General features: G+C 58.6%; 1 protein-coding gene across 2 annotated transcripts in view; it reads right to left on the bottom strand.

The window, feature by feature from the left end:
• Positions 1-21,885, bottom strand: part of HDGFL2 (HDGF like 2) — a 24,259-nt gene extending 2,374 nt beyond the window's left edge. For both annotated transcript variants that reach the window (XM_058282060.2, XM_058282059.2), the window contains exons 1-10: positions 21,736-21,885; positions 19,302-19,378; positions 19,059-19,197; positions 13,412-13,609; positions 4,358-4,474; positions 4,203-4,274; positions 1,827-1,983; positions 1,670-1,745; positions 1,286-1,595; positions 185-288 (exon numbers count right to left, since the gene is read on the bottom strand). In XM_058282060.2, the coding sequence (XP_058138043.1) occupies positions 185-288; positions 1,286-1,595; positions 1,670-1,745; positions 1,827-1,983; positions 4,203-4,274; positions 4,358-4,474; positions 13,412-13,609; positions 19,059-19,197; positions 19,302-19,378; positions 21,736-21,807 (1,322 nt within the window). In that variant the 5' untranslated portion in view covers positions 21,808-21,885. The remainder of the gene's footprint in view (positions 1-184; positions 289-1,285; positions 1,596-1,669; positions 1,746-1,826; positions 1,984-4,202; positions 4,275-4,357; positions 4,475-13,411; positions 13,610-19,058; positions 19,198-19,301; positions 19,379-21,735) is intronic.
• Between the last annotated feature and the right edge of the window lie 1,637 nt (positions 21,886-23,522).

Below are 23,522 nucleotides of genomic sequence, written 5' to 3' on the forward strand. Positions count from 1 at the left end.
GGGGGCGTCCAGGCCTGGGCAGTAGCTGGGCAAGGCCTGGCTGAAGCCCCCGGCAGTGCTGGGTGCGGGGCTGTGGCCAGGGGCCCCTTCCCCGCTGTGATGACCACAGATGTCCCCAGACCGCTCAGCGCCCGCCCCTGGGAGGCAGCAGCTCCAAGCCCAAGGCTGGTCCCCAGGGGCTGACCTGGTGCGGGACCGCTCCTCGGGGCGCCCCCTCTTCTCCCGCGGGCCAGGCTTCCTGGCGGGCTCTGAGAGCGGCGGCGGCAGCTTCTTGGCCGACTTCCTCACCTGCAGCAGCCAGAGGAGGGGACAGGCTGGGGGCGCCGGGCAGGCCCGGGGACCTCAGGGGGAGGCCAGGCCGGCTCCCGGGGGCACAGCCCCTGCGCTGCTCCCACCAGCCACCCTGAGCCCGGGTGCCCCGGTGGCAGGGGGGCTCGGGCTCCTTTGGAGACACGAGGGAGCGCGAGGGCGTCCTCCCTGCGGCCCCACAGGGCGGGTCTGGGGCCCCAGGGCCCGTCTAGGAAGCTACGGGGCAGGAGCGCAGGCTCTCCTGATGCCAGCCAGACGGCGGCAGCCCCACGACCGGGCAGGGGCCTGCCCGGCAGCACAGGAGAGGCCTCCCAACTGCACCCCAGCTCCCGCCCTCACCCCCTTCCTGCCCTCCCCACAGAGGGCGCCTGTGAGCACTGGGTCGGGGCCCGCCCTCCTCTGCCCACAGCCCACCAGGGCTCCCACCTTCCTTGGGGTAAAAGCCCACGCGCTCCCCATGGCCCACTGCACACCCTGCCCCACCCTCCCCGCAGCTCCCTCTGCTCCAGCTCCCCAGGCCTCCTCGCTGTCGCCCAGACACCAGGCCCGGTCCTGCCACAGGGCCTTTGCATGGGCTGCCCCCCCCCAGGTGGCTTCACAGATTGCCCCTCCCTTCTCTGGGCTCCTTCCTCTGGGGTCACCTTCTCAGCGGAAGCCTCCGGCAGCCCCCCTAACTAGAAGGGAGACCCTCCCACTCGGCAGCCTGCGGCCCCTCCTGCTGCTTCACCCTTCTCGCACTAATCTGGAGCGTGTGGTGTCGCACACGAGCCTGACTCTGCTCCCTGAGAGCTGTCGAGGGCCGGGCCTCTGCTCCCTCAGCCCCTCGCCGGGAGCCCAGTGCTCACAAGGAAGGTGCCCGGTACGCAGTAGGTGCACCCGAAACAAAGAGGGTCGCTGGAAAAAGCGACAGGGAGGCCTCGCAGCCGATGTGGGACGGTGCCCACTCCGCCGCGGCTCGCGCCAGCCCCGCACGCACCTCCTTGTCCGGCTCGGCCTCCGGCTCCGAGTCTGAGGAGGAGCGGGGCCCCCGGCCGCGGCCCCGGCGGCCGCGCTTGCGGACAGGCTCGTCGTCGTCGCGGAGCTCGTCGCCGCTGCTGCCGCTGCCTGGCGGTGGCGCCTCCTCACGCTCGGCCCGCTCGCGCCGCCGCTCCTTCTCCTCCTTCTCCTGCTCCCGCAGCCGCCGCAGCTCCTCCTCCTGCTCGCGCCGCCGCTTCTCCTCCAGCTCGCGCCGCCGCTCCTCGTCCCGGCGCTTCCACTCGCTGATGCGATCCACCTCGTCGCTGTCGCTGCGGGGGTGGGGGCGGTCAGGGGGGCCGGGTCGCCGGGGAGCTCCCCCCACCCCGGGCGCCCCGGCACCCACCTGTCGCTGCTAGAGCTGGATGGTGGCCGCTCGGGCTTCGGCTTCCGCCCGCGGGGCTTGGGGGGCGGCTTCTCCGCTGCTGGCGGAGGAGGGAGCGTGACCCTCCGGCCCGCCGCCGGGGGCCGAGGGCGGGGGCCGGCGGCGCCGCGCGGCCTACCTGGCTTCCTGCCCCGGGGAGGCTTCTTCACGGACACGTCCGAGTCGGAGGAGGATGAGGACGACGACGACACCTCTGACCCGGCCGCGGCCACCGGCTCGTTCTTGGCCCCATCGGAGTCGGCTCTGGAGTCAGAGTCCGAGGCCGACGCCGCCTTCTGTGGGGGGACAGCGCGGGGACAGCCCACAGTGTCAGAGGCGCACCCAGCGGCTCAGGACCCACGGGCGGAGGGGGCGGGCGCAGGACCACCGGGAATGGACGGTAGCCTGTGCCCAGCCCCCGATCCCCATGCTGCGCTCAGGTCGGCCCCTCTGCCCCCCATCTGCCTCTCCCTGGATCAAAATCCCTGCCCTGGCCAGGCCCCGTCTGCAGCCCCCACGGCCTTGTCCATAGAGCAGGGGTCGGGCTGTACTTTTCAACCTTTCATTTCTAGCAGCAAGGTCCTCATTCATAAAAAAAACCTGCGTGAGACCCAAATGCAACGGCAAAGACCAACGCAGAAGGATTTTCCAACAATGGGCCCTTGATACTGATGCTTATGAGTCTGTGTGCCTGAAATATGAACAAGGCCTAGAGCTGCAGGATGCCTAAGAGTTACCTCCTGAGAGCCTCCATGTTGCTCAAATGTAGCCACTCTCTAAGAAAAACTCAGCATGTAAATGCACTACCTTTTCCCCCAGCATGGGACATGACTCCTGGGGATAAGCCTCCCTGGCACTGAGGGATTACTACCAGGCACCAGCTAGTGATGTAAATAGAAGAAGACCTTGAATAGAAGGGTCAACTCAGACCAGCAGAATAAACACATGTAGAATCATGTGTTAAAAACTGCTTTTTGACCTTGAATAAAAGGGGGGAAATGGCAAAGACAAATGAATTTATATGGTTAGGAGTCTTCAAAAAAGAGTCAGGAGGTCATCAGACGGGTCATGCTTATGCACTCCTCAGGAGGACCCCAGAAATAGCCAAAGTGGATACAACCCCAGGGACTGGTTCTCCTGAGGGCTAGAGAGACCCACAGGGATATGGTGATGGCAGATGGCTCTGGAATTCAGTATGACGTCAGTGGACCCTACTTTGGAGTTTGTGTTCCTGAGTGTGATGGAGTTGGACTCAGATGTGACCTTTGTACACAGGCCTCTTCTGTCACTTTTACTCATCCTTTGGTTGGTGCTACGGTTGGTGTATATGCAGGAGACTTGAATCTCTGGACTGTCCATGTGCCAGCTAGACCCTGAGTCTCAGCAGAGTTCCAATTTCTACTCTCTGGTTTGTTGGACTTACACAGGTCAACTAACAGGGAGGTGAAGATGGAGAACCACCACGCCAGGGAAATGAGGGTGCCTACAACTGCAAGCAGGGGAATTGCATCCATCATCCATGTGTTATCTAAGCCCCTCTCAATACAGAGGTGGAGTGGACTTCATCATCCCAGGGCCCGCAGAATGGAGGAATAAATTATAGATTAGAATGGACTTACTGATATTATTCTACTATAAGACGATTGTGACTACTAATAGAAGAAATTGTATCATTGACGGGGAGAAAGTGGCCGTAGTAGTGTTGAGAGCAGGGAGTGGGAAGAAGAGATGTGATGTGCAGACATTTTTGAGACTTGGAGTTGTCCTACATGATATTGCAAGGTCAGTTGCTGGACATTATATATCCTGCCATAACCCGCTGAATGTGCTGGGGGAGAGTACGAGCTACAGGGTAAACTATTATCCATGCAGGGCAGCAGTGCTCCAAAATGTGTTCGCCGAGAGCGATGAGTGTGCCACAATGAAGAAAGAGGTTGTTGATGTGGGAGGAGTGGGGTCGGGGGAAGGGGAGTAATACGGGAACCTCTTATGCTTTCTTTTATGTAACCTTTTTTGTGACGTATGTATTTTCAAAAAAATACAATTTACAAAAATGATGGTGGTGGGGGGTAGGGGATGGGTTATATGGAACCTCTTATGTTTTTTTAATGTAACATTCTTTCTGAAGTTCTATGAACTTCTATGAACTTAAAAAAAAAATCCCGCGTGAGGTCCCACCGGCTGGGGAGCTCCTCTGCCAGTTAGCCCCAGCGCGCGCCCACAGCGTCTACACACACACGTACGAGGCCCACAGCCTCCTGAGGCCGGCGCTCTGGAATTGCGTCCCAGGATTCTCTGCCCCTGCCCCAGGTGAGGCTGCGCCGGGGGCACTTGGGACATGCCGGCAGCTGTGCCAGGCTGGGGCAGACGTGGGCGGGCCTGGGGGCCCCCTGGACCTACAGCCATCCCCCCCCACAGCAGGACATGACGTCGTGGATGGTGCCTGGGTGCCACACGGCGGGCCCTGGGGGTACCCAGCAGCGGGACAGGCGCGGGGCAAACAGGGCACCCCTACCTTTTTCTTCCTGCCGCCACTGGGGCCCCGCCGGGGGGCCCGGACCACGGCCTTCTTCTCGGGGGTGAAGTCCTGGGGGGAGAGAGGGGAGCGGAGCGTGGGGCCCCCGGGCTGGGGCCGCATCTGCGCCACCCCGCCCCGCCCGCGCTGCCCACCTGGTCGCTGGTCTTCTCCGACTCGGACGAGCTCTCAGAGTTCCCCGTCTCTGACGGGGACACGCTGGCCTGGTCCAGGTCGCTGGGGGCCTTGCGGGTGCGTTTGGAGACGGCCATCTGCAAGGGTGGCGGCCCCGGCGGGTCAGCGGGCAGAGAGGCCGCTGCCCCCACGCTCGCCCTGGCCCCTCGCGGCCCAGGGCAGAGCGGAGGTCCAGCCTTGCCCGGGGGGTGGCCGAGGACCCCTGGGAGGACCTGACAGAATCCAGGGCTCCTTTCCCCAGGGAAACACCTGCGCGAATGACGCCCAATTCGGCATCAGGGGTTCGCAGACGCCGTCTTAAGACTCCTCGTAAAGGAGGGCACAGGGGAGCGAAGAGGCCTGGACTAGACACATCCTGGCCCACGGACGACCAAAACGCCCCTCGAGGCGGGGCGTCTGCTCAGGGCGAAGCCCATGTGCCTCCGTTACGCCCCACGAGAGAAGAGTCGACTGACCAAGCAGCTCCCACGTCTGCGCCCCGTGCAAAGCCAACCAGAGAGTAGAGGTGCCCGCTCCCCTGCAACCCGCGTCCCACTCAGGAGGGCAGGCACGGCCTTAAGGAAGGAGCTGCGAGGACAGGGATCCCGGGAACGACAGAGCAGGGGCCGTGGTGGGGAGCGACGGCGGCTGCCAGGGACCCAGGGGGCGGAAGGCACCGTGAGGGTGGCTCATTTGAGCCGAGGTCAAAGCACAAGATGTGCCGACCTGGGGGCGCTGTCCAGGCAGGGGGGACAACGAGGAGGAAACCCCTGAGGCAGAAGGGAGCTCAAAGGCTGGAGGCTGCAGGGTCGCACCAGGAGGCTGGGGTCAGGGCCCCTGCCTCACGGGCCGCCCGCGGGCCGGGTGCTGCACTGCCAGGGCTGCGGGCAGAGGCCGGGGGTGACGGACTCTGGTTGGGGGCGGCTGCGGCGCGGGGCCACGGGAAGGACATGCACGAAGGCCGGACCTGCGGGTGCCTGGAAAGCACCGGCACAAAGAGCGGTCACTGAAGGGAGACCACAGAGTGGGGGCCTCAGGGAGAGCGGGGGCCCCCGCGGGTGGCGCTGCGGGGAGACTACGAAGGTGGCGTGGCCCCTCAAGGTCGTCCCTGCCGCTGCGCGCAGGTGTCCCTGGTGACGGGGGCACTGAGCGGTCACTGGGGCCGCTGAGTTGTGAACTGGCAGGTGCTTGGAGCGGGAAACGTTAGGCTGTGTGTGTGCTGCCGCGGCGGCGCTGGCTGAGCAAAGACTTGTGATGGTAACTCGTGCTCGTTCAACGCTCAGTTCCACGGACACCCGGGCAGAGGACACGGCCGGCTCAGGCGAGTGGACGGCTCTGCGGGGGGGCAGCTGGGAGACCTTCCTTTCTATCCATTTCTGTTTGACTTTTTTTAAAAAAAGGGATTAAACTGGGGGGGCCTTGTACGGGCGAAGCAGGCGCTCGACCATTGAGCTACATCCTCTCCCCTATTTGATTTCTGAACGGGGTAAACAGAAGTCAAGAGGGACTTTCGTGAGCAATGCCAAGTAAGAAGGGAAACAGCCAAGTGCCCAGATATCTCAGTAACATGCCAATTCGGATTCTCGCATGTAACAGAAGCCTTCTCGACCACGGAGAACCGCGCTTTAAAACAGTACTTAGGGGGCGGATGTGGCTCAAGCAACTAAGCGCCCACCTCTCATGTGGGAGGTCCTGGGTTCGGTTCCTGGTGCCTCCTAAGGAAGACAAACAAACAATGAGCTGACATCGAGCAAAAACTACAAGGAGAAACAACGAGAGAGCCATCTCGGCAGGAGGGAAAGGAAAAAAAAAAGTAAATTTCTTTGAAAAAATGTATTTAGGGGAGCAGATGGAGCTCAGTGGTTGAGTGCCTGCTTCCCATGTACAAGGTCCTGGGTTCAATCCCTGCGCCTCCAAAAACCACGTAAAAAAATAAAATAAGACAATACTTAGCGATAAGAAGATGCTTGTATGATAGTAAGTGGGAAACTCAAGACCCGCATGACATGTTTATCTTGCCGATTCTGCAGCTGACACACACAAGTCCCTGTGTGGGGCACACTGGAGACCGCAAGTAAATACACAAGGCTGTTCACGGTCCTTGGCTCAGAGTCCCTCCTCAGAAAGCACAGGGATTTTTTTTTTACTAGTGCTTTATATTCTTTGCATGTTCCAATCTCTCTATAACAAAGACGGTGCATCATTATAACTGGAATCTAAATGCAAATGTCATTTAAAAAATAATAAAAAGACTGCTTTAGCCCACCCAACAGGATGTGCTGGTGTGACGTGCCTCTTTGATTCTGCGGCGCCATATTCAGAAGAGCCCAAAGGCAGGCGCGCGTCCCTGCCTCGAAGACGGCCCAGTGAGAAGCTTCGGGGCTCTGGCCCCACCGAGCTTTGAAAGAACCAGCAAGAAACTGGCAGAAACCTCTTTCTCAACTCCAGAAAACAGTTCCAGGCTTGCGGCAGACACGGAGTGAGTGCCAAATTGGGAAAAGGCTCCTTGAGAGCGGGAGCTCCCGCGGCACCACTGGCTCACCCCTCCTCCCCCGGCGCGGGCACCCCGGAGCCGGCCCCCGACCAGCACCTGCACCACCCGGGAGAGGAGGTGGAGGGAAAGGGGCCGCGGCCGGCGGAAAGACCCCGCGAGCAGCGGGCACCCCTCCCCCTCCTCTGGAGCGAACGGGCACCTGCGGGCTGCAGCGGCTTCGCTGAACAGGTTACAGGGCTCATCTTCCCCGAGGGAGGGGAGAGGGAGGGACACAGCCTACAGCAAGTTCAGGTTGTGGCCGGAGAACTTGGCAGGCCAAACTGGGGGCGTTGCGCACGGCGAGGCTGGAGGGGCCCCGGGATACCTCCCCGAGTCGCTCAACACCCTCCCTGTGCCCTGGGCGGGCTGCCGAGGAGGCCGAGGGAGGCAGGGTGCTGCGGCCACGGGTGTGGAACAGCCTCTGAGCAGGTCTGATTGTGCACTGCCTCTGTACCGCCCACCCAGCGAGGAGGTACCCTGAGCGCACCCCCCCACACCTGGGCTCTGAGCTGAGAGGGCTGGCAAAGGGTGCGGTCTGCTGGCCAGTCCAGAAAATTGCACAAAAAGGCTGAGTAAATAAATAGATAAAAGAGGCAAGCTAGTGCCTTCACTGCCCCCCTCTCCAAGGCCTCTGGAAATTGGCCTGCACCCCATTACTGGGTCCTTCGCCCTGGCTTGAGCAGCTAAAAGGGGCAATCCTAAATACCTAGAACAAGGTGAACCAAGGATCAAAGAGCAGGGGTAGCACCCAGCCACTAAAGCAAGAGAGAGAAGCCAAACAAAGCTCAGCATCAGAATCAGATGCCCAGACGTCAGCAGAAAACTACAAGCCATACAAAGGAAGAGGAAGATAGGACTCAGGCAAAGCAGCAAACCAGAGTGCCAGAATAGACACAGGTGTGGAAACAGCTGATCAATGAGGACGGTACGAATCTCCTGAATGAAATCATGGAGTTGAAGGACAACAAGGCTAAAAAGATAAAAGACATTAAGAAGATACGGGAAAGCAGATGTGGCTCAAGTGATTGGGCTCCCGCCTACCACATGAGAGGTCCATGGCTCAGTTCCCGGTGCTTCCTAAAGAAGACAGCGAGCTGATGTGACAGGCAGGCCTAGTAAGCCGACACAATAAGGGACACAAGAAGAAAAATATTACGAGAGATACAACAAAGCAGGGAACAGAAGTGGCTCAAGTGATGAGGCACCTTCCTCCTACCTTGGAGGTCCCAGGTTCAGTTCCCGGTGCCTCCTAAAGAAACAAAGACAGCTAACAGACACATGAAGTGCAAACAATGGGGGCGAGGGAAGAAAGAAATAAAGTAAATACATTTTTAAAAAATGTACTGGATCAGCACAAATAAAAATAGGAAATCTTGGATAGAAAAATAACACAGCTTATGGGAATGAAAGACACAATAAGTGAGATTAAAAATATAATAGAAGCATACAAGAGCATATTTGAAATCATGGAAGAAAGAATCAGCGACGTAGAGGACAGAACAGCTGAAATTGAAAAGAGAGGAACAGAGAGAGGAAAAAAAAGGAAAAAAAGGAGCAGAGGCTCGGGAGTTGAATGACAGCAGGAAGCAACCGACACACGTGTTATGGGAACCCAGAGGCAAAAGAGAGGGGGAAGGGCAGAAAGAGTACCTGAGAAAATAATGACCAAAAATTTTCCAACTCCCATGAAAGACACGAATCGACGTGTCCAGGAAGCACGGCGTACTCCAATTAGAATAAACCCAAGTAGACCCCAAGACCCATAATGCCAAAGATGAAGAGAAAATTCTGAAAGCAGCAAGGGAGAAGAAAATATCACATATAAGGGACAGCCAGTAAGACTTAGTGCAGATTTCTCTTCAGAAACCATGGAGACAAGAAGGCGGTGGTATAACATAATTACAGTACTGAAAGAGAAAAACTGCCAGCCAAGAATTCTTTCTCCAGCAAGATCCCTTCAGATATGACAGTATGCTTAAAATAGTCACAGATGAACAGAAACTAAGAGAGTTCGTAAACAAGAATCCAGCTCTGCGGTAAACACTAAAGAGAGTTCACAGCCACAAAAGAAAAGATGAGAGAGAGAGAGGCAGGGAGAAGAGTGTAGAAGTGAAGGCTATCAGAAAGGGCCACCAAAATGTCAAAAGGATAGACAAAAGTAAGAAATGACATATGAAAGCCAAAGGATGAGAAGGCTGAAGTAAGCATGCCTTCACAGTAATAACATGGACTATTGATGGGCTAACATTCAATCAAAAGACACAGGCTCACAGAATGGATAAGAAAGCATGAGCCATCCATGTGCTGCCTGCAGAAGATTCACCTGAGACCCAAGGATGCAAATAAACTGAAAGTGAAAGGCTAGAAAAAGATATTTCATGCAAATAGTAACCAAAAGAGAGCAGGGGGAGGCGGACGTGGCTCAGGTGATTGGGCTCCCATCTACAATATGGGAGGCAAGTCAGCCCATGCTGCCGCAGAGAGCTGACAGCAGACAGTGAGCAGTGAGCACAAATAACCGGGGGGGGGGGGGGTAAATAGAGCAGGGGTAGGTATAGTGGTGTCAGACAAAACAGACTTTAAATACAAAAAAGTTACAAAACATGAGGAAGATCATTATATATTAATAAAAGGGACAATCCACCAGGAAAGAGTAACAGTCATAAATATCTATGCACCTAATTAGGATGCCCCAAAATACATGAGACAAACTCTGGCAAAACCGAAAGGAGAAAGAGACATCTCTACAATAATGTTGGAGACTTCAACACCCCACTCACATCGATAGAACAACTAGACACAAGATCAACTAGGAAGCAGAGAACTTGAACAATATGATAAGATGGACTTGACAGACATATACAGAACACTGCACCCCAAATCAGCAGGTTATACATATTCTCAAGTGCTCACGGATCCTTCTCCAGGATAGACCACATGTTAGGGCACAATGCAGCTCTCAATAAATTTAAGAAGATCGAAATTACACAAAACACCTTTTCTGATCATAATGGAATGAAGCTGGAAATCAATAATAGGAAGGCCAGGGAAAAACCTACAAATATAATACATGGAAGCAAAACGACACACTCGTAAACAATCAGTGGGTCAAAGAAGAAAATGCAAGAAAAATTAGTAGATATCTCAAGACGAATGAAAACAAGAAGACAACCTACCAAACCTCATGGGATATAAGAGAAGGCAGTGCTGAGAGGATACTTTATAGCCCTATACACCTATATTTAAAAAGAAGAAATAGCTAAAATCAAAGACCTAACTGAACACCTGGAGAAACCAGAAAAAGAAGCACAAACCAGTACCAAAGCAAGCAGCAAAAAAGAAATAACAAAGATTAGACCAGACATAAATGAAATTGAGAACAAAAAAAACAACAGGGAAAAGCAAAAAACCAAAAACTGGTTCTTGGACAAGATCAACAAAATTGACACTTAACTAGATGATCAAGGGAAAAAGAGAGAAGATGAAAATAAATAAAATCAGGAATGAAAAGGGGGACATGGGCGGCGGACTTGGCCCAGTGGTTAGGGCGTCCGCCTACCACATGGGAGGTCCACGGTTCAAACCCCGGGCCTCCTGACACATGTGGAGCTGGCCCATGCGCAGTGCTGATGCGCGCAAGGAGTGCCCTGCCACGCAGGGGTGTCCCCCGCGTAGGGGAGCCCCATGTGCAAGGAGTGCACCCCGTAAGGAGAGCCGCCCAGCGCGAAAGAAAGTGCAGCCTGCACATGTGCTGCACACACGGAGAGCTGACACAGCAAGATGACGCAACAAAGAGAGACACAGATTCCCGTGCCGCTGACATCAACAGAAGTGGATAAAGACGACGCAGCAAACAGACACAGAGAACAGACAAGCGGGGTGGGGGTGGGGAAAGGGGAGGGAAATAAATAAATAAATAAATAAAAAAGATCCTTAAAAGAAAAAAAAAGAAAGGGGGGACATTACGACTGACCCCACAGAAAGAAAAAGGATCATAAGAGGGTTTTATGAGAAACTGTAAACCAACAAACTAGACAACCTAGATGAAATGGACAAATTCCTAGTAATGCACAAACAACTGACGCTGACTCTGCAAGAAATAAAAGAACATAACAAACCAATTTTAAGTACAGGGATTGAACGAGTCATCAGAAATCTTCCAACAAAAAAAAGTCCAGGACCACATGTCTTCACAGGTGAATTCTACCAAGCGTTTCAAAGAAGAATTAACACCAAAACTGTTTAAACTCTTCCAGAAAATGGAAGAGGAGGGGAAATTACCCACCACATTTTATGAAGCCAACATCACCCTAATACCAAAGCCAGATAAAGACACTACAAGAAAAGAAAATTACAGACCGATCATTCTAGTGAACATAGATGCAAATATTCTCAATAAAATACTTGCAAATCGAATCCAACAGCATTTCAAAAGGCTTATTCGTCACCACCAAGGGGGATTATTCCTGGTATGCAAGGATGGCTCAACGTAAGAAAATCAGTTGACAGAGTACACCACATTAACAAACTGAAGGGGAAAAACCACACGACCATCTCGACGGACGCAGAACAGGCATGTGCCGCGGGGTAGTCAGTGCACAATAGGTTGAGGGGGTCTGCTGGGGAGGACGGGAAAGTTTTAGTAATGGAAGGTGGGGACGGCATCACCGAGCAAGGGAGGAGAAGAGGCTCAAAGGGCATTCTCCGTACATAGGGAAAAAGTTGGAATTCGGACTGTAAGCTTTGTATCAATGTTACATTTCTTGACCTTAATAATTGTACTTGAGGTGGTTACATAACTGAATATCCCTCTTCGTAGGAAATGCACCTGGCCGCAGTCAGTGTTCAGAGCATGACGTGTACAACCTGCACTCAAGTGCTCAGAAAATGGATTGTCAGATATAGACGATGGATGGATGGATGGATGGATGGATGGGTGGATGGATGGATGGATGGATGGATGGATGAACGGATGATACCGCCAATGTGGCAAAACGTTAAAATTAGTATATCAGGGCGGGGGGTATGCTGGAGTTCTCTGCATGGGGTTTGCATTTTGGGGTTTTATTTTCTAACTGTCCTGTTAAGTTTGAAAAATTAAAAATTAAAAAAAAAAAGCAGAAGAGCAAATACACCCTAGAAATTGAAAACGCACATTCCCACAAAAACCTATAGGCGCACGTTCACCACCACAAGATCCGTGACAGCCCAATGGTGGAAAGAGCCCAAGACGAGTGGAGAAACCACGTGTGCTGCACCCACAAGGCAGGGAGACCATCGCTCAGCCGTGAAAAGGAAGGAAGCCCTGGTCGACACTCAACATGGACGAGCCTGAAGATGCTGTGATGCGCAAAAGCAGCCAGGCACCAAGGGACAACTGTTTCATGATCCCACTCAGACGAAGCTCTCAAGAGCGAGAGCAGTAGCGGAGACAGACATGGATGACAGCCCACCACGCGGGCGGTGGGGGAGGGTGCCGGGGCACGGGCAGTCACTGCTGCCTGGGGACAGAGTTTCCACTTGGGGTAACGGGAGAGTTTTCAAAATGGATGGTGGATGGGAAGCGGACATGGCTCAACTGATAGAGCATCCACCTACCACATGGGACGTCTAGGGTTCAAACCCAGGCCTCCTGACCATGTGATGAGCTGGCCCACGTGCAGTGCTGCTGCGTGCAAGGAGTGCCATGCCACCCAGGGGTGTCCCCAGTGTAGGGGAGCCCCACGCACAAGGAGTGTGCCCTGCAATGAGAGCCGCCCTGCATGAAAAAAGCACAGCCCGCCCAGGAGTGGCGCCACGCACACGGAGAGCTGATGCAGCAAGATGATGCAACAAAAAGAGACACAGTTTCCCAGTGCCGCCTGACAATGCAAACGGATGCAGAAGAACACACAGCGAATGGACACAGAGAGCAGACAAGTGGCGAGGAGGGGAGAGAAATAAATAAAATAAATCTTGAAGAAAAAAAAATTGGATGGTGGTGCCAGCAGCACAAGGCTGTGAATCTAATTTGCACTGAACTGTATACTTGAAAGGGACTAAAAGGGGGAATTCCATGTTGTATACATGTTACCCCAATTTAATTTAAAAAAACAAAGTGCTGAGACATGCTTCAGCTTGGGTGAACTTGGGAGCTCTGCTCGGTGAGAAGGACAAATCCTGTGTGCCAAACATGAAACGCCTGCAATAGGCAAGTCCATATGAACGGAATTTTGCCTCCAGGGCTGCCAGGAACAGGGGACAGGGTAGAGGGGAGCAACCACTAAAGGGTGCGGGGCCTCCCTCCAGGGCGAGGAAATGTTCTGGAATTAGACGGCAGGGATCACTGACGGTGCTAAAACCCGCTCCACCGCACGCTCTGAAACGATGAGCCGTGCGGCAGCTGAATTACACCTCGATTTTAAAAGTGCTTATTAAAACAGAAATGGGGGGGGCTGCTGGCGAGACTCTGGGGCGAGAGGCAGGGCCCCCCCACCCGGGCCCGCCTGCCCCCCTGCCCTACCTTCGGCGCCGGCGCCTTCCGCTTCGGGCCGCTGCGGCCGCTGCTCTTGCCCGAGTCCGAGTCGCTCTCCACCCTGTCGCTGGCGGCCGTGGCGGTGACGGCGGTGACGGCCGCGAGCCCCCGGTCGTCGTCCTCGTCGGCGTCGCTGCCGCCCGCCGGGTCAGCTTCAGGGGCCTCACTGTCCGAGGAGCTCACGGGCTGAGGGGCAGAGACCGTGTGTCACCGGGAGCCTGGGACCCACCGGCTCGCGGACGCCGGGTGGGGCCTCGTGGCCTTAGGAGGAGGAACTGCGGCCCAGGGCGCCTGTGAGCCGAGGCCGGAGGGCGTGCGGAGGCGCGCGTGGTGGGGTCGGCCCAGCTCGGCCCCCTGTGAACCGGGACCCGGGACAAGCCACGCCAACCTCCTGCACCTCCGTTTCTACGTCTGCGCAATGGGCGGGCATGGCTTTGGCCGCGGAGGGCTGCGGCGAGGATGGAACGGAGGTAGGAGGTGAGGGAATTAGGGCACTGTCAGACCGTGGCACGAGGTCGAGACACGCTCACTGCTCTGTGGTTATTCTTCTCCTGGCGGGAGGCGGCAGACCTAGGGCGATGCTTCGGAGCTTCTAACTTCCGGGAACAGAGCTCCGCTACGCCCAAGGTGCCCCTCGCGGGCCGTAAAGCCAGAACACCAGGAAACGCCTGCGTGGAGCGTCCTGTGTGCCGGGCCCACGACAGGGCTCGTTTACATGCTCGTTGGCATTTCCTGGGCAGCCACTGGCGCCAGACCCGTGTGGGGAGGGCAGCGTGTGCACGGGCGTTAAAGGGGCACAGCCCCTGTCCTTGGGGAGCTGACAGTCTAGCAGGAAAGACGCATCCAGGTTAAACAGAAGCAAAGGAAGACGGGTCGTGGGGCCAGGCAGGAAGGGAATTGTGGGAGGAGGAGAACACGCAGAGCAGAGGGTCACCTGCAGCAGGACGTGGGGGGCACCCTCAGTGGAAGTGGCATTTGAGTGAAAGAGGCACCCGTCCCAGGCACGTGAAGGGCAGGGGATCGACCCATCCCAAAGAGTGGGGATGGCAGCACAGAAGTCCCTTAGGGGGAAGCAGATGTGGCTCAAGCTGTTGGATGCAACAAGGAAACACAATGAGGAAACACCGTGAGAGACACAACAAGCAGGGAGCAGAGGTAGCTCAAGTGATTGGGCGCCTCCCTCGCACATGTGAAATCCCGGTTTGGTGCCCGGTGCCTCCTAAAAAAAAAGAAGAGGAGCAGACAGAGAGCACACAACGAACAGACACAGAGAGCAGACAGCGTGTGTGAACAACAAGGGGGAAAGAGAGAAAGCAATCTTAAAAAAAGAGGTCCGTTAGGTGGCAGAAGAGGCCAGAGTGGCCAGGGCAGCATTCAGGACAGGCCCGCAGCAGGTGAGGACAGAGGGCTGGGCAGCCCAGAGCACTCAGGGATTTAGCAAGGATTAGATGAGGGCCGGCAGATGGTGCAATGGAAGGCTGGCAAGGGGGCTTCCTCGGTTCCCTCTTTCGAACTCGTTCCGGATGTTCTGTGCGGGGGGAAGACGTACGCGCCCCGGCTGTCTCCAGCCATCGCTCACTCGTCCAGCGAGCATCAGGGAACACCTACAACGGCTCCCCCCGGGCTGGGAGCTGGGCCCACAGAGGTCACTGCGACGCGGTCCCCGCCCTTGGGCGCCCCGTGCGATGGGTGCAGACATGTAAACACAGCTAGTGCCGAGCAGGGCAGGGGCTCCCACTCCCGGGGAGCCGAGCCTGCATGTAAAACCTCCCCGAGCGCTGTCCTCTTGTTGCCTCCTACGTAACCGATCTTTTTTTAAGAGAGAGAGGTTGATCTTGAAAAGCCACATTCTCCGGGCGCCTTACGGTCAGGGTGGAATGGACTGAAGCGGGTCAAGAAGAGAGCGAGGAGGGCGAAGGGGGCGGGAAGAGATGCGCTGGGGATGACCCGAGGCCTGCAACGGGGCACGAGGTCTGAGGTCGTGGAGCCTGGAAACGGGAGCTAACGTGGCAGAAGGGGCTCTGCGGACGTCTTCCGGGCAGGCTGGAGAGGCCCCGGGGATGGGAGGCGGCCACGGGCGGGTGAGCCGCAAGGGGCACGGCCACAAGCCAAGGAGCGCCACGGAAGCCGCCGGAAGCCGGGCGAGGCCAGGAAGGAGCCCCCTGGCAGGCTGCAGGCCCTGCCGACACCTGGGTCTGAGGCCTGCAGCCTCCAGAGCCGGGGAAGCAGCGCTTCCGCTGTTTAAGCTCCCGGCTTGCACAGCTTTGTCGCAGCAGCCTGAGGAAACTGAGGTGACACGAGAGAGGGGTTCTGCAGACCCTGCGGACGGGACCAGGACCAGGAAGGAGGCGCCGAGGGCCGAGGTTCGGCGCGGGCGGCCGGGAGGAGGCAGGAGCACCCACCACGGGGACCGACCGCCGGCGAGGGGGCGGCAGTGGCCCAGAGCAGACGCCTGGAAGGAAGGGGCTCCGGGCATGCGGGGCGGCTGAGCTGGGCGCCCGCCTGCCAGGGACGGCGGCCAGAGGGAAGGCCCCCTCAGCCCTGCCCGCTTCCCACTCCCTCTGCTCTTTCCTGAGGCCCCGATCACGCCCCTAGCCCCGGCGCCGACCGCACAGACGTGAGCGAGAGCACAGGGTTGAAGAGCCCCCGCGCCCGGGCCCTCGTGTCGCTGCGGCCAGGCGCCCCGCCTGGGTAACCTCTGCCCGGATTCCAACAGGCCAGGCCAAGGAGGCCAAGCCCCGGATCTGAGAGGCCGGGAGGGGAGGAGGACGCCTTCCCCGCCCACTGCAATCGCCCTGGCCTCCAGAGAGCAGCTCGAGGGGCGCCCGTTTCTCTCTGGAGCTTCCTGGGGAAACTGAGGGGAGCACCTCCTCCCGGCTTCACGGGGGCGGCGGCAGCTCCAGGACAAAGCTGCTACAACACCCAGGGCTGGTTCAGAGGGGACGGCCACGCGCTGAGCCACGGCCTCTCGCCACGTTTCCCGGGCGGGGATTCTCAGCCTCGTTTTTTAGAGCGGTTAAGGGGCGGCCCAAGATGACACAGCGAACAAACGACGGGGCCAGGATGCAAACCCAGGCAGCCTCCTCCTGCAAGCCCAGGCCTCGGGGTGCTGCCGAACCCCTCCCGGCCCCTGCTGAGCACCCACCCGACAGAACCGACCGGCCCGGGGCAGGGCAGCTACCTGGAAGAGAGCTCCTGCTCACCCGGGACACCGAGCCCCCACTGCACCTCTGGGTAAGGTCAGGCGGGAACTCTGGTCTCCCGGGGCCAGTTCATTGGGAGCTGATGCCGCCCAGCAGGGGGCTGAGGGAGAACGACCCACACACGGAGAGGTTTGGATGACAAGCGCGGGCGACACAGAGAAGAGGTCAGAAAGGGAAGGCCGAGAAGCCGCCGACGCCGAGCTAGCACAAGACCTGCGGTGCGAGGAGTGCGGTCACCAGCGTCTTTCTGTCGCTGGCTTAATGATCAGGAGGGTGACGGGAAGAGGTCACGGCCGGCCTTGCCTCCTCGTTCCCAAGTCCCACCACCACCGTCCACCACGCATCCCGCTGCCGGGAGCCTGACGTGCCCCTTCTCCTAGGAACTCCCGGCGACCCTGACAGAGGGAGCCAGAGCGCGGAGAAGGGACGCTGATTCCCGAGGTTCGCAGCCACGGCGAGCACGTGGTAGAGGTAGGACTTGAACCCAGGGCCGGCGGCCCTCCCTCCCTGGAGCTCAGCCCAGCGCGTACCAGCGAGCAGTGTGCCCGCACCCACCGCCCTGACGCCACAGCCCGTGGCTCAATGTCTGGAGACGCGTCGAGGGACATGACGGGGGGCCACGGGGCAGGTGTCTGGGACTGCGTGGGTCAGCCCCACTGAACTACCAGGCCCCAAACGCCAAACACGGAGAATCCCCACTCTGGGAGTCCAGCGGGGCCCGAGGGGCAGTTGCAAAACCCTCTGGGCCACAGTCTGCGTATCTGCAAAATGGGACCAAAAATGGCCCCCGCCAGCCAGATCCACTGACAGCGGTGGGGACGAAGAGATGGTGTAGTCAGAACACCGCGCAGATACCGCTTCCCCCTGGCAGGTGGCAAGGGAAGGGGGACGCAGCCCGGCCACCCACGGCCGGCGGGCACGTGAGCTGGGCCCGCCTCCGGGGAGCGCCCCCTGCGTGAAGGCAGGCACTGCGTGTGTGTCAGCGCGGACCAGCCGCCAAGCAGAGCGATCGGAAAGAGAGCAGAGTGCGCTGGGCTGTGAGTAAACCCTCCTGGGAGGGTCTACGAGAAACCAGCCGCCGTGGCTACCCGTAGAGGCACGCAAAGCAGAGAGGACGGAGGCGGGGAAGCGAGGTGCGCCGGCCGGCCACGGGGCTTTTTGGGTCGTGAGCCTGCGTTCCTACACAAAAAGTAAAAATGAAGTGAGAACGTTACGGGTGAAAAGACACACAGAGGGAGGCCGCGTGGTTACCCGCTGAGCAGTGCGTCCTAAATGCCCGTCTGTGACTGCGTCAGAAGCATCTAGAAGGATGCTTGGGGGAGGGGTACACGCCCCCAGGGGTGTGGCCTGCGGATCTGTACTTTAAACACATGTTCCAGTTGGGGAGCTCCAAAGTTTACAGCTACTTCTCAGCTTGGGGCCTCTGTGCACAAGTCATTTAATTTCAAGATTGCACTGTTTTTTTGTTCTTTTTTCCGGGAGGTACCAGGGACTGAGCCCAGGACCTCGTACGTGGGAAGCAGGTGCCCAACCACTGAGCTACACCTGCTCCCCACGGCTGCACTGCTTCTGAGGTTCGCTTCCTCCAGGGCAGGCGCCCACGTGGTACTTTGCGACTGTGGGTGTCCCGTAAATATTAAACGGAGCAATGGTTCACCAGGAGGGAGCCTGCTTGCCAAGCCGCCGGGGAGAACCTGAGCTGGGAGGATGCCTGCGTGCCCGGGCAGCCGGGCTGATGTGAAGACGATGCCTGATCAGGCCACCGCGAGACCCCCAAGTTGAGGGCGACGGGGACTCCACGCTCCATCCACAAAAGCCAGAGGCCCTCCCGCCAGCCACCCCGTCCTTCCGAGCGCCCAGCCCTGCCCGCTGCGGGCAGCTCCTCGGCCTCCCTGCTGTTCCATGCACACCTGCACCTCGGCGCCCTCCTCCCGAAACCCCCACAGCAGCGGTTAGGGCAGGGCAAGACCCGCGGTCCAGCTCCGCACCCCCCCTCGCCCGCCCCCCGCTCGCCCGCCCGCAGCTTTCTGTCAAATTTTTTTCTCTTTGGATGTCTCCAAACCCTGACTGGCCACCCCGAGTCCGTCACTTCCATTCGTGGCATTTTTTTTTTCTGTATGATCTGAAATGGTCACGTCTGAAAACTACTGCCTTTCTCAGAGGCCAAACTCTGGCAGTAATGAGGGTGGGAGTTACTGGAAGAAAAAACAAACTGTTTTTTCCTTAGGAAATAGAAGGTTTTACAGAAGCTCTAACAAGGCTCTCTTATCGAGTCCGACTAACCCTAGAACAGCAGCCGCCAGCCAGGGAATCTGACCCCAGGGGACACCTGGCTGTCACAACCGAGAGGGGCGCTCCCGGCACCACGGGCTGCGGCTCAGCAGCCCCCGCCCCGCCAGCTGGTGCGCAGACGCCCGCGCGCGGGGACTCACCGGCGGCGCGCTGTAGCTGGCGTGGGGGTTGTTCTGGATCTCCCACAGCCCCTCGTTGAAGCCCTTCCTCTTGTTGGGCTTCCCGTACTTGTCCTTGCATTTGTCGTAGGGAAACAGGTCCTTGGGTCCCAAGAAGGCTCTGGAGGAAGGAACCAGGGGCAGGCCCAGGTGAGCCGGGCCACCCTGGAGGCACCGAGGCGGGGTGGGGGGGACGGGACGGCCAGCCCAAGAGGCGACACTTACGTTTCGTGCGTACCGAAGAAGAAGATGGGGTACTTGTTGGGTGGGGGCTTCACTGCCCCGTCAGCGATGTCATCGATCTGCAGGGAGAGGCCAGCCGGGACGGTCAGGGGGTGACCCGGGGACGGATGAGGGGGACGGTCCACCCATCGGCCCAGGAAATCACCCAGAAAACAGCCAAGTGACTTGGGAAAAGCTTGCTTGGAGAAGGGAAGCCTGCATCACCTTCGCAGCAGGCGTTCCTCTGTGCCCACCCCGCTGCTTTCTCCCCCGACACCCCCCAAGGGTGATCTCTTTCCCTCAGGAAGAGAGCCGCCTCCCACCCCCCAAAAGCAGATGCTTCACCTGAGCAAAGCCTCTGCGGCCACCAGGGGGGTGGGGCCAAGCCCAGGCTCTATGAACTCCCAGAGCCCTCTCTGTGGAGCCCCCTCCCACAAAGAGGGGGCCGCGGGTGTTCCCCCAGAGGAGGCGCTGGCTCAGGCTGCGGCTGACAGCCCCAGGGATGCAGAGGGTGGGGGGTGGGCTGCAGGAGACGGGGCCCTCAGCATCCAGGAAGTCCCACCCCCTCCCTCCAGGCCCACGGGCTCCGGCAGCTGTCAGTCACCTCCCCACAGGAGCCTGGCAGCCCCTTCACTTCCAATCAGGTGCTGGGAAATGGTCCGGCTCCCAGCCGGCTGGAGAAAGGGGGGAAGAGGGAGAAGCTCTGGAAAGACGGGAGCCGGGGAGAGGATAGAAGCGGCCCGATCTCCCCCACGAGCAAATCAAGTGGGAGTGGGAGTCCCTGGTCCCAGCCAAACTCGCCTGCCCTCCACCTCTCCAATTCCTTGGTGGCCGCTAGAATCGTCCCTACCCCGCTGGCCCAGCACCTTCTCTTTCACTTCTTCTCGGGACAACTTTTGCAAAGTCCTTGGCCCCCGGGCCAGGTGGAGCCACCCCCACCTCCCATGGCAGTATCCCCAAACTCAGTCGACCTGCGTCCCACCCCAGCGTGCCTTCCAGGCCCTTCTTCTGCTCTTGCCCCACCCAGGACACGCCCTGCCTCCCAAGAGGTGGCACCAGCTCTGGACTCCACAGCTGCCCGCTCTTAGGGCTGCCTGCTCTTAGGGCAACCCGCCTGGCCAGGGGTCCCCTGCACCACCTCCTGGCACCCTGGGCCCCTGGCCCCGAATCCTAACTCTATCTGCAGCCCTCCCGCCCAGGTCTCCCCAGATGCAGGGAGCAGGGCAAAGCCTCCACCCATCCCGCAGGCAGGTTCCTCTTCTCGTTGTTTCTGCCGGGCTTTCAGCCTCATCCTACAATTGCCCTCCCCTCTGTTTTCTGGGCTTCTCCCTCATCCCCTTCCCCCCAAACTCCTCCAGACCTACCTTGCACAGAATGCCAACCTCGGCCCTGAGAGGCAGGGGAGCCCTCAGATCGCCTGGCTCTTTCGGACCCCCATTTCCTCCAGAGAGGAACCCCAAAGACCCCTCGGGCCTGCAGCCCCTCTATCTCACACAGGTTCTTTCAGGCTGGAGCCCCCTTAGCTCGGGGCTGGTCTCTGTTCCAAGCAACAGGAAGGGGCGCCCCACCAGCTTCTTCGGCTTCCCCTGCTGGGATGCGGGGTCTCCTTGGGGTGCCAGGCCTCAGGGTCCCCCCAACAAGTTTCAATCCATCCTCCAGTCCCTCGGGCTGCACCTTCTCAGGTCTGGTCCCTTCAGCCCCAGAGACCTTGGGGACAGCCCCCAGCCCCATTTCCATACCTCTCCCCCCTGCCACAGCCCCTCAACCCCTCTGACGTGGTCCCCAGTTGGCCTCGGCTCTGACCCCCCCCAAACTCTTCTCTGTCCCTGCCTCCTCCCTCATCTTCAGCCCACCTCAGACGTGATCCTCACCCCCTGTCCCTCAGAACTTGGCTTGTGGACAACACCCCCCAAGCCTTCAACCTGGAATGCCCCCTCCCCAAATACTGGGGTCCTCAGATCAGGCGCCCCTCAGTCCCGGAGTCCCTCAAACCCCATGTCTTGCCAATAGCGGATCTCTCGGACTCAAGAGTACCAGACACCCAGAGTGTGGGTCCCTCAGGCCCAGCCCCCCCCCCGACCCCCATCACGCGGGTCCCGTGGGCCCGCAGCCCCCCAAAGTCCCCCAGACCCCAGCGTGAGGGTGCTGCGGGCCTGGAATCCCCAGGACACCCTCAGACCCCAGCGCGCGGGTTCCTCAGGCCCGGAGCCCTCCAGAGACCCCCATATCCCCAGCAAGGGTTCCTCGGGCCCGGAGACCCCCAGGACCCCCCAGACCCCGGCGCGCGGGTCCCTCGGACCCGGGGTCCCCCAGACTCCGGGTGTGGGGCTTCCTCGGGCCCGGAGCCCCCCAGGCCCCCCCAGGCTCCCCGAGACCCCCGGCGCGCGGGCCCCGCCTGCCCCACCCCCAGCCTGGCCCAGCTCCCGCGCAGCCTCACCCGGGCGGGCCAGTGAGGGTAGCCCTTCATCTTGGCGAACACCAGATCCCCGGGCTTGAAGGCGTGCGGCATGCTGGCGGCGGGAGGCCCAGCCCGCGGGAGGCGGCGGCGGCGGCGGCGGCGGCGGCGGGAGCGGCGGCGGCGGCGGCGGGAGGCGAAGCCGGGGGCGGGAGCGGGACACCGAGGAGGCGGGGGCGGCCGCCCGGGCAGCGGGCCGGCGCCTGCTTATTGGGCTCGGCGCCGCCGGAAGTCCCGCCCCCGGGCCGTCACGGGCCGCCGACGCCGTCGCTCAGGGCACGTGCGGGGATAGAGGAGCGCGGGGGCCAATGAGAAGAGGGGTTGGAGCCAAACTCGTTAACGGGATTGGGTAACGGGCAGGGCCAAGGGGCGTGACCTGGGGAGTCTGATGGGAGGGGACGGAGGTTATGGGAGGTAAAAGAGGGAAAGTGGAAGGAGGGCCACCTAGGGAGGGCCCCGCGACCAGCTATAGGAGGGCGTGGCCTATGCCAAAGGAGGCGGGGCCTTATCTAGGGAACAGACCATTGGCTACTTTAGGAGAGAAGGCCCAATCAACGAAAGGGGCGGGTCATTGAGCACCCTGCCTTAAAGGAGGAGCTTAATGTAGCTGTGCAGGCCATTGGATACCGCAAGGGAAGCGCCTCAAGGTAGGGAGCGGCCATTGGCTACCACCAGAGGAGGCGGAGCTTAAGTCAGTGGCGGCCATTGGCTAGCATAAGAGAAGCGGTTCAAGTGGGGGAGGGGGGGGGGTCCTTGCCAACCAGAGGGGCGGGGCTTATGAAAGGGGCGGGGTTGATGGGACCCTAGGTTCCAGGACCACAAGCTGCACCTTTCTTCACTCTAGGAAAAGATGTGACCTTGCTACACATGCCTCTTTTGTCACTTTTACTGAACCTGTGGTTGGTGCTAGGGATGGTGCATACTCAGGGGACTTGAATCTCTGGACTGCCCATGTGCCAGCTGGACCCTGAGCCTCAGCAGATTTGCACCCCCTACCCTCTGGTTGGTTGGACTTACCCAGGTCAGCTAACAAGGAGATGAAGAAGGTCAACCACCACACCAGGGAGCCAAGAGTGCCTGCAACTGCAAGCAGGAGAGTTGCATCCATCATCCATGTGGGATCTAAGGCCCCTCTCAATATGGAGGTGGAGTGGACATCACCATCCCAGGGTCCACAGGATGGAGGAATAGAATATGGATTAGAGTGGACCTACTGATATTCCACTATGGAACTATTGTGACTAGTAATAGAAGAAATTGTATCATTGATGGGGAGAAAGTGGCCACTGTTAGTTGCTGAGGGCAGGGAGAGGGAAGAAGAGCTGTGACGAGGGGGCATTTTCTGGGACTTGGAGTTGTCCTAAATGATTTTGCAGGGTCAGATGCTGGACTTTATATGTCCTGCCATAACCCACTGAATGTGCTGGGGGAGAGTGTGAACTACATAATCCACGTGGTGCAGCAGTGCTCCAAAATGTGTTCACCAAGTGCAATGAGTGTGCCACAATGATGGGGGAGGTTGTCGGTGTGGGAGGAGTGGGCATAGGGAACCTCTTATGTTTTTTATAATGTAACCTTTTTTGTAATGTATGTATCTTCCAAAAAATACAATTTAAAAAATGATGGGGGTGGGGGGTGGGGACTGGGTTATACGGGAACCTCTTACGTTTTTTCAATGTAACGTTCTATGTGATCTATTAACTTTAGTTTTAAAAAATGTGTTAATAAAAAAAAAAAGCTTATGGAGCACCTACTACGTGCCAGAGCGA

The sequence above is a fragment of the Dasypus novemcinctus genome, chromosome 19 (genome assembly GCF_030445035.2).
Source record: "Dasypus novemcinctus isolate mDasNov1 chromosome 19, mDasNov1.1.hap2, whole genome shotgun sequence".
In the NCBI taxonomy this organism is placed as follows: Eukaryota; Metazoa; Chordata; class Mammalia; order Cingulata; family Dasypodidae; genus Dasypus; species Dasypus novemcinctus.